A 14836-nucleotide genomic window follows, 5' to 3' on the forward strand; every position below is an offset into this window, starting at 1 on the left:
ATCAACAGCGACTGGTCATTGAATCAAAACTGGTCCAGCTTTACATTGGTCTATGTATCATACGAACCAAGTTGGAGCCTTGGACACAAGCCATTTGGTCACGGGTTGGCATAACAAAAGATCTCAACCCTAGACTGGTTTGAGCGCCAAGACAAATGCACAATCTCAGTTGTCAAAAGAAGCTAGTTTGAAATACCAAAGAACTTACTAAAATATAATAATAAGAACTTCTGAAACTTTAGATAACTTGAGGACTCAGAGAACAGCGCTGCTATCCTCTGTGTAAAACAGATGATATGCAGATGCATGAGATACCTGAGACCATGAGAGATGTTCATTGACTTCGAGCTTGTTTCTTGACAGTAGAGACAGCTCTTCAGGAGTTTTGTTGGGATAGAAGGACTGCCAACTATCCTTATACCTTCACATTTGATACTTGAGGATGGTGAAGTAGCTAGTTTGCTCACTTTTGGATTTTGAGCAGAAGAAAACTATCAGAGGAAGGACCTTCTTTCTCTCCTAGTCAACACAAGAAGATCCTTTACTTCAGAAGAAGCCCTCCTTTCACCTAATTAAATTTATTGGTGATTTTGGTTTTTAACGGAGTTTGATTTTACTTAAGGGATTAAAGTAGAGGTTGTTATATACTATTAGAAGGGATTACTGAAGTACATTGGGGAAGTCCTAAAGGATTTTTGTCCATTATCCCTGTACGGTCATATATAATTTTAATCACTCTGCATTTATGATAGAGATGGTGCTGATGTATTTCTTTCACTGCTGAATTTGTATCAAAGAATGCTATATATTATTGACAATGTGCCAATGGGGAAAGCAACAGATTGCCCCCTTGTTTTTTAAGTAGAATTATCCGTTGCCCGTACTAGATTTGAGCCATATTTGTTTGTCTTCTGGAGTTCTGCCCTTTTAATTTTAGGGAACTATTGATGCACAAATCATCTCTCTTTCTTGGTAGTTGATTTGTAATTTGAAGTTATATAAAACAGGGTCATTCTTCATAACAATCCATGGCTGGTATCATAAGCTTGAAGGCCTTGGTGGACAAAGGGAGCAACAAAGTGATCTTCGTCGAGGCTGATAATGATTTTGTAGATGTTCTCTTCAGTTTCTTGACAATACCTATGGGAACCATTGTCAAGCTTGCCAGTAAACAATCAGTACCATTGAAAATAGGTTGCATGAACAATTTGTAAGAAAGTGTTGCTAAGATTGATGCTCAGCACTTTGAAAATGAAGCATATAGAGACATGCTGCTATTTCCCCAAAACGGGGCTGATTCTTATTGCAAGAACCTTAAACTGAAAATTGATGATTACGTGCCGAAAGGTTACTTTCTATGTGAAAGTTGAAATTGCACCTTCTTTGAACACAGGTTATTAAGTCATTATGAAGTTGATCGTTGTCAATGTGGAAGATGTATGAATGTCAGTTGTACTCTTACAGGTCCATCCTCCTTGGCTGAGCAAGATGAGGGCATCTTTGTAAAAAAATCAGCCAGACTTATACTTACTGATGATTTACATGTGATGTCCTCACTATCTGCAGCAACCTCTCCTTTATTAACGAAGTCTGGTGTCATGAACCAGGATAGCAAGATTGAACACTTGACATTCAAATTAGGAGTTGATGGGGTAATTGATGCTGTCTGCCAATTTTTTTCTCTTGTTACATCACTTACATGTTTCACCCTATGTTGTGGTTTCTGACCAGATGCCTTTTTTTTTTTCTAGGTTATAGAACTGCTTATGAGCTCTTTAGTATCAAAGACACCTTTGACTGAAATTTTGATGAAGCGTAAACTTCAGAAAATGAGCTGTGATACTAATCCGTGAACGAGTATGTATTGGATCGCAAGTCTCTGGAGACACTTTGATTGAAAACGAAGAGAAGATTTCTGTCAAGCTTACAGTTAGCAAATCAAAGAATATTGTTTGTTATGCTGAAGCTGGGGAGGATTTTGTTAATTTACTCTTCAGTTTCTTGACTCTTCCACTTGGGGATATATTAAGACATATGCAGGATGCTCCATGTGATGGATGTATCGATCACTTGTTCAAAAGTGCTCATGATCTTGATGACCAGTATATGAAGTCAAATTACCACCGGGAGATTCTATTGGGTTCCAAGACAAGTCCTGGTTTTCTCCAGGAGAACTATCTCTCAGGAACTGAACATGGCTCGGTGGCTCCATATTATTATGTGTATTGGTATGAGAAGCGTTTGATGAATATTTTGACCACTGACAAATCCCTTGTCCCTTCTAATGCAGCAATAGTTCCGCTGAAAGTGAAGAACAATATATGTCCTCAAGGATATCTGAAAGGAGCCACAATGTTCACAATAACTGACAAGCTGATCATAAGACCCCTATCTCCTATCTTGGGATTTTCTGTTTTAAATGAATTGGATGTTCCTTTGACTGATGTAAAGGAGGAAACTGTTCAGGTTGGCAAGGTGGAGGTGAGTTGATATTGTTTACAGAAGCCTTTATTTTCTGAACTTGCCCATTCAGGAACTCTGTAATCCTTTCGCTTCCACTTTCCCTTCCTGCATTTTAATTTTTGGATGTCTCTTTTGTGTTGTCTTATTGCAGGCTTTGCGTCTTCTGGTGGCTTCTTTTGTTCGCGACTCTGCTCTAACAGATGTCTTCATCAGGCAGCTGAAAAAAGATCAATGATGGAAGCCTCCTTTTAGTAATTGAACTCCAAGTATCGATAGTAGTGTTTTTGCTTTCGTTATGTCAGCGCTACAACCTCCTTAAATACAGGATTGCAGTCAGTTTAGTTGTAGGCTAAGTGCATGTAGTGAACAATGAGTTTGAATATTGCTTATGGATATTTAAATTTTGTCTTTAGTGACATGTGTTTTGTTTTTTTATGAAAACTTTACCCAAAAAGGAAAGGTGGGAGTGTGAACTGTAAATTAGGGAGTGTAAATTTCAGTTCCCATATTTATTACTGCTGAATTAGAATGCACGAATGTGTTTCTTTGTCCAGATTACACGGACTTCTCACTCATTAATTTCAATATCGTTGAACAAGGTCTTGTGTAGCTAGTCATCTAGTTTCTTGGATAATATCTTCATTATGCATTAATTCATTGTTATGTAGTTACAGGAGGATTTCCTGGACCAGCTGGGAAAGTATAATCACTCTACAACTTTTTGTAAAGGAAGTCAGCACGCCTAGCTATGTAGTATTCCTTAGATAGTTGGGGCTAGTCATCTGAATTAGTCGTTCACTTTGTACTGTTTTAACTAGATAACATGTGGTGTAAATTTTTTTGGTCTCTACTTTTAAAAATACATGTATGTGTCACTGTAATTCCTATTGATTGCACAAAGAACCAGGAAGAGTTGATGTTTGTTTAATTAATTGTTGATCACTCATAGGATATGTCAATTTTGCAGGCTCTAAGTCTTTTGGTGTCTTGTTTTCTTTCGGACTCTTTCTTAACCAATGCATTCCTACGGAAGCTGAATGAGCCAGCAGTTAAGCAAGAGCAATGAGGAGGGCTTGCAGCGAAGAAGAGGTGGTTGCTATTCTATTGGACCTCTTCTACGCATGTTTTTTGATTTTTTTGGGGAACTTATTTGTAATGACCTGTCAAGAACTATTGAATTGAAGGTTGTCATCTGCATGCTAGTGTGTGTACTCTCTGGTGATATTTTTAGTTGCATAACTGTGTTGTTAAGAACCTGTCATAAGCTGTTGTGACGGTGCTATATATGTCGGTCTCTCTCGTTTCATTCTTCTGCGCATTTGAACTTGTTGTACCTGCTATGTTATTCTTAATAAGAATCTTTTAAGTCATCTTCTAATTCATCATCAGCTAGCCATGAGCTATATGGTTCAATGAATGAAATCTCTTCTGTCTTTTCAATCACTTGTATGTGAGATAACTGACGTCACTATGAATAGCGTTAAGAAATGGTTCTGTTGTGTTTGCTGAGGAATACTGGCAACTTGCATAATCCTGACCTTGAAAGAAAGTTCAAAAACTTGAAGGTGTAGACATGACAATGACCAATTTTTTATTCAAATGATTCTTTTAGAAGTTAAACTTATTAAACAGGTAGCATTAAAATGATTTGTTGAAAAGAAGACTATATAAGATAACCAGAAACGTAACTACTCAAAATCCCTCTGTTTTTCTTTTTCATGATCCAAGAAAAAAGTAAAGTATTTGTCTTTTGCAAAAGCCAAATTGATGGTTCTTCATAATATGCTTCTCTGCCAAATCAAATGCAATTCATAGTGTTGCTTTACCATCTCTTTCACTCTTCGTATCAACTCATGATCTTTTTCTACGTGAAGCACTCCTTTTTCAGCTGACCTTTTTTTCAAGTTTCCACTCTTTGAATTTCATTTGCACTTCGATAATCTACCAGTTCAGCTTCCAGGTTAGATTTTCACATTCCAGTTTCTCGTTTGAATTTTAATGTTAAATAGATGGGAATAATTCATGATCGTTTTGCTTGATAAGACAATATATCTGGAATTTTTGTTACTGTAGTCACTCTCAAAAATTATGTAATCATTGAGTAAGATCATTCGTAAGTATCACAAAAATTAATGCACCATTCAGGTTGAGCAGGGTGTAAATGCAATTTACATAGGGATAATGGGGGATATATTTGTACCTTCAGTTTTCCTTCAAAAGAAAATTAAAAAATTGAATAAGTCAGAAATTTAGTAGCTCTATGTGATGCACACAAAAAGATAAAAAATAAAACTAAAAAAAGACTGCAGAATTGATCAGTTCAGAGAGTATTGACTGCAGATTAGCAGGATATGTGGATTGTTATTGTTTTTTCGCTATCCATAAATCCATAATCCATCATTCGAAGGCATTGATTACAGACCAAAAGGAATTCTGGTGTTGTCCCAAGGGGTCATCATAACTTTGATTATTGTTCTATATATTTTTTCACAGAGCTCTAGCTCATATTATTTCCTTCAGTGAAAGGAATACAATTTATTGAGCGCTTTGTCACGGAATACTCCCCTACTGTCAATCAAATTTTTTACCAGTAACAGATTTGGTTCCCATCTGTTTGTCTGCTGGAATCCTGTCCTTTTTAGGAAAATACTAGTGTAACAAATTATATCTCTTCCCTGCTAGTTGATTTGTAAGTTGAAGCTCTTTTCAGGTATAACATTCATGGCTGGTATCATAAGCTTAAAGGCCTTGGTGGACAAGGAGAGCAACAAAGTTATCTTCATTGAGTCTGACAATGATTTTGTTGATGTTCTCTTCAGTTTGTTGACAATTCCTATTGGAACTATTGTCAAGCTTACCAGTAGACAGTCAGTACCATTGCACATAGGTTGCTTGAACAATTTGTATGAAAGTGTTGCTAAGATTGATGCTCAGCACTTTGAAAATGAAGCATATAGAGACATGCTGCTATGTCCCCAAAACAGGGCTGATTCTTATTGCAAGAACCTCAAACTGAAAATTGATGATTACGTGCCGAAAGGTTACTTTCTATGTGAAAGTTGGAATTGCACCTTCTTTGAAAACAGGTTATTAAGTCATTATAAAGGTGATCGTTGTCAATGTGGAAGATGCATGAATCTCAGTTGTACTCTTACAGGTCCATCCTTGAGTAAGCAAGATGGCAGTATCTTCGTAAAAAAGGCAAGCAGGCTCATGATTACTGATGATTTACATGTGATGTCCCCATTATCTGCAGCAACATGTTCTTTAATAACGAATCTTGGACTAGGGAATGAGAATAGCGAAGTTGAACAGATGAGTTTCAAAGTAGATGTTAATCAGGTAATTGATGCTTATGTGCTCCACCCCCTTTTTTTAGAACAGTACGTAATGTTGTGCTTTCTGACCGGATGCCTTTATTCCAGGTTATGGAATTGCTTATGAGCTCTTTAGTATCAAAAACACCTTTGTCTGAAATTCTGCTTAGGAATAAAGAGCAGAAACTGACAAGTGAAAATCTTTGTGGACGAATATGTATTGGATTGCCAGATTCTAGAGACGCTTTGATTGAAAATGAAGAGAAGATTTCTGTTAAGCTTACAGTTATCAAATCAAAAAATATCGTTTGTTATGCAGAAGCAGGGGAGGATTTTGTTAATTTACTATTCAGTTTCTTGACTCTTCCACTTGGGGTTATATTACGACATATGCAGGATGCTCCATGGGATGGATGCATTGATCACTTGTTCAAAAGTGCTCATGATCTTGATGACCAGTATTTGAAGTCAAATTACCACAGGGAGATTCTATTGGGTTCCAAGACATGTCCTGGTTTCTCCTATGAGAACTATTTTTTTGGAACTGAAGATGGCTTTGTGGCACCATATTATTATGCATTTTGGTGGAATAGTGAGCGGCGTTTGAGGGATATTTTGACTACTGATAAATCCCTCATACCTTCTAATGCAGTGACAGTTCCACTGAAATTGAAGAACAATCAAAGTCCTCAAGGATATCTTAAAGGAGCCACAATGTTCACGGTAACTGACAAGCTGATCATAAGACCCCTATCTCCAATCTTGGGATTTTCTGTCTTAAATGAATTGAAGGTGCCTATTGCTGACATAAAGGAGGAAACTGTTGAAGTTGGCAAGGTGGAGGTAACATTAAATATTTTTTACAGAATTTTTATTTTCTAAATCTACATACCCATTTAAGTACTATTTACTCCTTCACTGCCACTTTTCCTGGCCGCATTTTTAATTGCAGATGTCTTAGTGCAGGCTTTGCATCTTCTAGTGGCTTCATTTGTTTGTGACTCTGCTCTTACCAACGTCTTCTTCAGGCAACTGAACAAAGATTGTGATCCAAGTAAGGATATTAGTGTTTTCCAATTTCCTTGTGTTGTTTAAAAAGGAAAGAGAATTAAATCGTATGATCACTATGCAGCATTCTAGCGAAACAAAAGATGATTTGCAGAATCTTATGTGCCTTGCAAGTGAAAACTGTGATAGTGCGCTCTATTTCTCCTGTTCCAAAAATTGTGGCATACTCACCAGGCAGTTCCTTTTGGAATCATGTCACTGCTTATGTAAATAAAGTCAGTCTTTCTCCCCCTTTGAACAGCTTTTCTATGTATTCCTCTATTAAGACTCCTTTAAGTTAACCCTGCATATTCGTCGGCGACGTGTGCTTTAAGAAATGATCATTTGATGAAAATAATATGTATTGGAAATGCATACTTATTTGGAATATTAATCCTTTATTACTGAAGCTATTACTAAAAATTTTGATCAAGGAGTTGCTGAATCATATGTCTGATTTACTGCTCCTGAGTTTAGCCACCTAGTACCAAATTGCAAGTAAATCAGACACCCAACTCATAATCTTGCATTAATAGATGGAATCAATTTTGAAATGTACTGCATTTGGCCTACTGTGGAGTTGGAACAGGTTTCGCAATATGCTAAATTTGTAATGCACGATTTCTATAGCTTAACAAGTTTACATCTACATGACTACATAAACACATTATTAAAATCAATCTTCATTACTTCCGCAAACAAATTATACAATGTGTATCTCTCTCAAGTTCTCAACCTCACTTCCCGGGAGCAAAGTTTGTTGCCTATGACCAAGCATTGTTGTTAACAGGGTCAGCTAAGTGATCGGCCAGGTTTTCGATTGGTCCCTTTCCGGTGACAATGGCTTGTACGAAGAATCCGAACATAGAGAACATTGCTAATCTCCCATTCTTTAGCTCCTTTACCTTTAGTTCTGCAAATGCCTTTGGATCTTCAGCAAGTCCTAATGGGTCAAAGCTCCCACCAGGGTACAATGGGTCGACAACCTCACCGACAGGCCCACCGGCAACTCCTCAGCCTTCAACCGCGCCCATCAAGATTTGTGTGGCCCAAATTGCCAAAATGCTTTGGGCATGGACTAAGCTTGGGTTCCCCAAGTAATCAAGCCCACCCTCACTGAATATTTGGGCTCCGGCCTTGAACCAAACAGCCTCGCCGAACTTGACTCCGTTGCGGGCTAGGAGTTCAGGGAAAACACAGCCCAAGGCCCCAAGCATGGCCCATATGGAATGGATGACTTCAAGCTCACGGTTCTTGGCAAAGGTCTCGGGATCGGCTGATAGCCCAGCAGTGTCCTAACCGTAGTCCCCGGGAAACTCCCTATGAGGTACGATGGGGCCTCACTGGAGAATGGGCCCAAGTACTTAACACGGTCCGGGCCATACCATGGGTTGCCAGATGACACATTTTTGGACTTGGCAGCAGTTTTTCGCATGGTGACTCTGCCCTTACCGAAGAGGGTACGGGTACGTAGATGTGGAAGGGCTGAGCTTGACAGCTTGGCCAGCTAGGGAAGGGGAGGAGAGAGCCATTGCTGAAGAAGCCATTTGAGAAAAAATGAAACTGTAATGAAAGTTTTATCTAATACACAAGTGCTGAACTGCTGAAGGCTTTCATGTTTCTGTTTAGGAAAATGTAGCTGGGTACAATATATAGAGGTTTGGTAAAGGGGTCATTATCTTTCTCAAATCTTCATCTATGATCTTTTCATACGTGAAAATGAAGTTCAAAGATTTTCTCGATGGATCTCCCATATCGATGCCAGTTGGCTTCACAGATCAACTAGTTTTATATGCTTTCATTCTCAGTCAATAGAATTCGCCCTTAGTACCCTGTGCTATGAGGAGTGACTTGCTTCATATGCAGTTGGCTTCCTGTGCTCCACTAGTCTCCCTTCATGACTAGGAATCCAAAAAGGAAAGTAAACAACACAAAATATATAAAAAAAGACAAATGAAGCAATTCAGTTATTGAATCTACTTTAATTTGCCTTTATATCTTAGCCAATAGAAGTTTCCCACTTTAGAGTACAAAATGGCTAAGAAATTAAATACAATTAAAATAAAAGTTAAACAAAAGTCAATATAATAATAATAATAACAATGATATGATCACGGTATACTAATTTTGGAAAGAGCAGAGTGTCGTCATTACTCCATCGACTGATTTGAGTCCACACAGCCTAGAGCCTAACTTTCATGGCTCAATTACAAGTTGGTCATTCTTTTTTTGTTGAAAAGATAAATAAATTACATCAAGAAGCCTCTAGGGCAATTAACGTTTACAATATCAAATAATAATTACAAATTGGTCTTTGTATTTGCACTTTGGGCGAAGCTTTCGAACCCAATTCCTTAATTGTTTTGATTATCTACTAAACCAGATAACCCAGCTCCTTTATACATATATGGGACGTGTATCCGAGCCCAAATTCATATATCCGTGCCTCGTAAAGTAACAAGAAAATGAAATGCTTCTCAGATGGCCTGGGAGGTTTGATTGCAGTAATAAGATTTCTTGTTTCTCACGGCTCATCAACAGAAGTTTAAAAAAAGGCGGGAGAATCAGATGAAAATAAACTTTGGCGCGCCACATCTCTTAATGGGTAAGTTCAAAGACTGGTTGTGCTGCCAGCTCACTTGAAATTTGAAAATTAACCTAATCCAACTTGGCCCAGGATTTCATTACCCCTAATGAAACTAGGAATTAAAGGGAAGTAATAAGCGAATAGGAAAGTGTATATATACCCCCTTCCATTTCATTATTGTCACAAACCCATTCAGCCACTCCTATTTCTGGTACTGTCTAGCTAGCTCCGTGGTCTTCTCTAATCAGGAATCAACCCACCAATAGTTTACATGGCTGAAACACTTCTCTTTCCTTCTCTGTTTGCTTCAACAAGGGTGCAAGACCAACCCTGTGCACTCAACCAAACTGACAACAGAGGTCTCAATCTGGGGCTAAGTCTGGGCTCCATTGACTACGACCCGTGGTTCATCAAGAAGAAGCTGAAGGTCAGCGACCTCGGCGACCTGAGCAGGCTTTTGGTGCCCAAGAGATTAACCAAGAAACATGTTTTGCCGTTGATGCACAAGAGCTTGGACGAAAGTGTCCACAGTAGCAATGGGGGAGCGGTCACCGTTTACGACAGTGATATGAAAACGAAGCATGAGTTGGTCTTCAAATACTGGCCATCGTCAGAGAGTTACGTTCTGCAAAGAAACTGGAAGAAGGACTTTGTGAATGCGAGGAAGTTGAAGGAAGGTGATCTAATTGGGCTCTATTGGGATGCTCGCAGTTCTGCTTTTCTATTTTCGCTTCTTCAACGAGAAGTGGAGATCGATACTACTCTGGGATATTGGAGGAATTAAATGACCATCTATATATGGATAAAACGAGCAACGTACACTGTTAGTTTTAGCTGGCTATTGAACTACATGAAGATTAGTGTGTTACTATCATTTTTAGAATGATGTTAGATGTACCACATTTTCTGTATGATCTTATTATTTGTAACTACTTAATTCAGTTCTCAACAATTACTTTAGAACATTATTTTGTAGTATTTTCTGACTTTCCGCACTGGCCTGGATTTCTGGTTATGCATATATATATATATATATATATAGGAATATGCTGGATAAGCTGCAAACAATCACATTGGGATGATGTTCCAGCTTATACCAATAAAATAAAATTGCATCACGTACGCCGGCATTACTATTGAGATAATGCTCGAGTTTAAAATTATCAGATAACAAAACCAGCTTTTGAATTTCTGAAAATTTCGGGAACACTCTTATTCCATAAATTTGAATAAAGTACAGTCTCTTTTATCACTCGCATAATGCAAATATTTCATTTAATTCGGAAATTACACTTCAAGTTTCATATTTCGGAAAATTCCGGGAACATTCTTATTCCATAAATTTGAATAAAATACACTCTCTTTTGTCATTAGCATAATGCAAATATTTGATTTAATTCGGAAGTTACACTTCAAGTTTCCATACGAAAAGTAATAAAATAAGTTCATCTCAAAACTCACATCTTGAGCTTTACCATTATTGTTTGTTAGATCTCGATTTAGAGAGAAATTCGTCTGAATGGTATACAAACTTTTGCTCCTTATAAACTTTGGTATATCAAGTTTTAAAAATATCAAATTGGTATCTCATGTTTCCATCTAGATTTAAGATTTGTATATATAGCCATTAAAATTACTAATTTACTCTCAGACTAAAAAAAAAAAAGATGACCTATTTACCCTTAAATTCTCTTTTTTTTCTTAGTTTTTCTTCTTGGTTTTCATATTCCAATTTTCTTTTTTTGGCTTTTTATATTTTTAGGAATGTAGATAAAAAAAAATTCATCATCACTTTCGTTTTGCTAATAATCAGTTCTTCATTTTAATCACCCTTAAATGTCAACGACAACAACAAGATCCTTAAGTGTTAGCGGAAACAACAAGGATTGAACTTATGTATGTTTTCCCTCTTCAATCTTCTTTCAAGCTAATAAAGACCAACCCAAATCATCAAATTTCAAAACCTCTTCTAATATTTCTTGAATATGAAAACAAATAAAAAAATTAAGAAAAAAAAAGAGAACTTAAGGGTAAACTGGTCATTTTAATGGCTATATATACCAATTTTAGATCGGGATGAAAACATGAGATACCATTCTGATATTTTTAAAACTTGATTTACTAAAGTTTATAAGGAGCAAAAATTCGTATACCATTCAGACGAATTTCTCCGATTTAGATTATCGACTTGATGGATGAGGTCAGAAACAGTAGAAAGGTAGTTGTACCCAATGTGCATTTCTTGATAGAAAGTTGCATCACACGTACTATTCATTTGGGAAATGCAAGCAAAAGAAAAGTGGTAAAATCTAAAAAAAATTGAAAACAGAAAAAAGGGATTTCTTAAGTATCTTTTTTCTAGAGGAAGGTATATATTTTGTGGAAAATGCATGTCAATAGAGAATTAGCGACGATCACACTGGATTGTTGACAAACAGAAAAAATGCTGTCATACGGTAAATGACATCGAATGATTAGGCAAATTCTTCAGGTTATTTTTCGGTGAAGAAATTCTTCAGGTTATTGAGAACCAGCAGGGGGATTGTTGGTATGTTTTGTACAATCAAATGGTCCACTTATTTGATTTTGTTTCCGTTTCACCTGAAATTTAAGACAATGAAACAAGTGAGCTCCTAAATAAAACTAAAAATTCCATACAAAAAGCCACTTGCAGAGATAAGCCACTAAAGAGTGAGACAAAAAATGCCTTTCAGCTTCAAGAGAGAATTTTGGGAAACATTTAGTGCTAGAAGAAAAAATTTGCCTTAAAATACAAGACCATGTGCTAATCAAGGAGTAAAATTTTGATGATCATAGAAATTTCGACTGTCCAAAAAATATATATTTCGACGGAAATATCGAGATATATCGAAATTGATAAAATTTCCATATAGAGTTAAGTTGAAGAATGTGAATATTATTGTGTATATATAGAAGAATTTACAAATATCCAAAGTGACCCTTTAGCAGAGTTGGTTAAGGTGATTCCAAAGGAATTGACGACCTTGGTTCGAATCCCCACTTGGACCAATTGACGACTTGGGGGGAATAATTTTTGTTTAAAATATTCAAATCTGGGACCAATTGAAGACAATACATCGCCAATACTCGTAAATATCGAGATTTTCTGGAAATATCACGATATTTCCTACGTTTCAAATGATATTTTGTGGTAGGCTCAGAAACTTTCGGACCATTAAAAAAACGATAAATTCGGCAATATATCAATTTTTTACTCCATGGTGCTAACACTAATTTTTTTAAGACGAAACGTCAGTATTGCCCAAACGTATTTAATAAATTACAGATACGTACCCAGCGTATCGGACGCGTGTATCGGGCCGTATAAAGTCTTACCCGGGCCGTATCGGAGGACACATTCTTAATCTGCAAGCAAATGGCAGCACTTGAACGAGACAGGTCTCAGGTACCACGTAAATTTGCTTCCTTTATGGTTTTGGTGAATTGGGTTTGGAGCTTTGGGTTTAGAACTGTTTTTCACTTTGCATGGTTAGATTAGCGACGTGGAGTTGTTATTGTGTTGATTTTGGGTTTTGGCTGTAAACCAGTTCAAGGATGAAGGGTTTGGTGATGGGAATATGAGGTTTTGTGGTTGGGACTGTTGGGGTTTGATAAAGGCTTGAATTCAGTATCTGGGTTTTGATCAAAATTCTGGGAACTGTGGATTTGGTGAGAAAGATTGAGAATTTGATGATGGACTGAACATTGTAGAATAGAAGCTTTTATGATTTGTGTGTTGTGGATTTGGTGAGAAAGATTGAGAATTTGATGATGGATTGAAGATTGTAGAATAGAAGCTTTTATTAGGCATTTCTGTTCTAAATAAAATGAAGGTACCATTCACTGATATTGAGCAAATTGTGCAGGTAGGAAAGGAGGAGATCAGTTATTGCTTATATTTTTCTTATTTTGCGTTTCAATATTGTTGTGTTAGATTGCACCAAACTCATTGTCTTTCCTTGCAACTTCAGGTTGACTGAACATGTTTTTCTATTTTGAAACTTCAAATATTCTTCCTTATGCTTATTTATTTTGAAACTTAAAATGTTGTTGTCTGTTGTGCTGGTTCTTCTGCAGGCTTTGCACCTTTTGGTGACATCTTTCTGTGTGACTCTGCTCTGGCGAGCATCTTCCTTAGGTAGCCAAAGAGTGAACAATGACCAAGGTTCAGTTATCTAATGCAAGAGTGGGTGACACTTTTGATACTGGAACTCAACAACTGTTATTTTCAGAAAGCACCAGTTATAAATACTGAAGCTCTTGTTCTTGTTTACATTGTGCCATTGAATACACTGGTAAGCAAGCCTTCCTTCTATTTTGTTGTGCAGTACTTAAGATGTTGTGTTAGAAACTTAGAATATTAAGTGCAATGTATTCGTAAGTTGGATCTTCAAACCTACAAGATTTAATAGAAGGTACCAGAGAGTTGATTTCAACTGTATGACCAAGTATAGAGCATGATTACTGTGGAAGTGCACATCAGCCTCACATGTGGATGGGAAATGATGCATAAACCAATCATCTGTGGTTCATTTTTGTTTGGTGCACAGTTCTCATGCTTATCCATTTGGATTTTCATTTCTATATGTTGGTCTGTTGAGTAGGTACTTGCGATGGATGCATTTCGCTGGTTTTGATAGAACATTTTCTACTAGATGATGTTGCCTCACAGTATGATGTTCACATCCTGTGATATTGCATAATGACGTTAAGATGTTCATATTTTAAGCTTTCCTTAGCCCCTCCCTAAAATTAACTACTGAATACAGAACAAATTGACCAGAAATCCTTACATCTTCACCTTCACTAGTAAGATGAAAGCACTAGTCTGAGCAGGAAAATGTAGTCAAGAACCTAACAAGTTAATCAGAAATCCAGGTCAATCCTTTTTCCTTTCCGAAAATGATAGTATTAACCAGAAAATAAAGAGGTTTCCTTTTTAATTGTAAAAGCCAGGAACTCGCATTCCACTAAAAATATACAATGAAGCACAACAGAAGGAGAAAACTAAAGAGGATTTTTTGCCTTTCATATGTACTTTCACTTTAAACCTGCAGGTGATCATAGCAGGACTGTATATTTATTCATGGTTAAGTTAATACCTTACTTTCAGAAAGCTAATATGGTGGACGGTGGGCCATAACATGCACTTCTGCCTCCCAAGTGACTCTTGCTTTCATGATTTACTTTTATTACTTTCACCTGACCCTGTCTTCTGTTGGAGTAGTCTTATGTTTTCTTTACCTTTGTACATGTAGCATACCAGAAAGTTCAAAGCTCAGTCCTGCTTCGATTATCTATTAACTATTTGATTTCTATGTATTTTCGTCAATTTGTTCTACTAGCTTGTAGAAATAAATTTGGTCAATGTGCTTTGTANCACTAAAACCAAACAACAATT

At 36.9% G+C, this 14836-nt stretch overlaps 1 protein-coding gene and 1 pseudogene across 1 annotated transcript; one reads left to right on the forward strand and one right to left on the reverse strand.

Annotated features, from left to right (window-relative positions):
• Positions 1-7564: 7564 nt before the first annotated feature.
• On the reverse strand, positions 7565-8374 carry LOC101302048 (annotated as a pseudogene).
• Positions 8375-9685: 1311 nt separating this feature from the next.
• On the forward strand, positions 9686-10198 carry LOC101292291 (B3 domain-containing protein At2g33720-like). The gene has a single exon (XM_004295680.1). It carries the CDS (start codon positions 9686-9688, stop codon positions 10196-10198), a length of 513 nt encoding a protein of 170 aa, XP_004295728.1.
• The last annotated feature ends 4638 nt before the right edge of the window (positions 10199-14836 follow it).

Source organism: Fragaria vesca, linkage group LG3, assembly GCF_000184155.1.
Source record: "Fragaria vesca subsp. vesca linkage group LG3, FraVesHawaii_1.0, whole genome shotgun sequence".
In the NCBI taxonomy this organism is placed as follows: domain Eukaryota; kingdom Viridiplantae; phylum Streptophyta; class Magnoliopsida; order Rosales; family Rosaceae; genus Fragaria; species Fragaria vesca.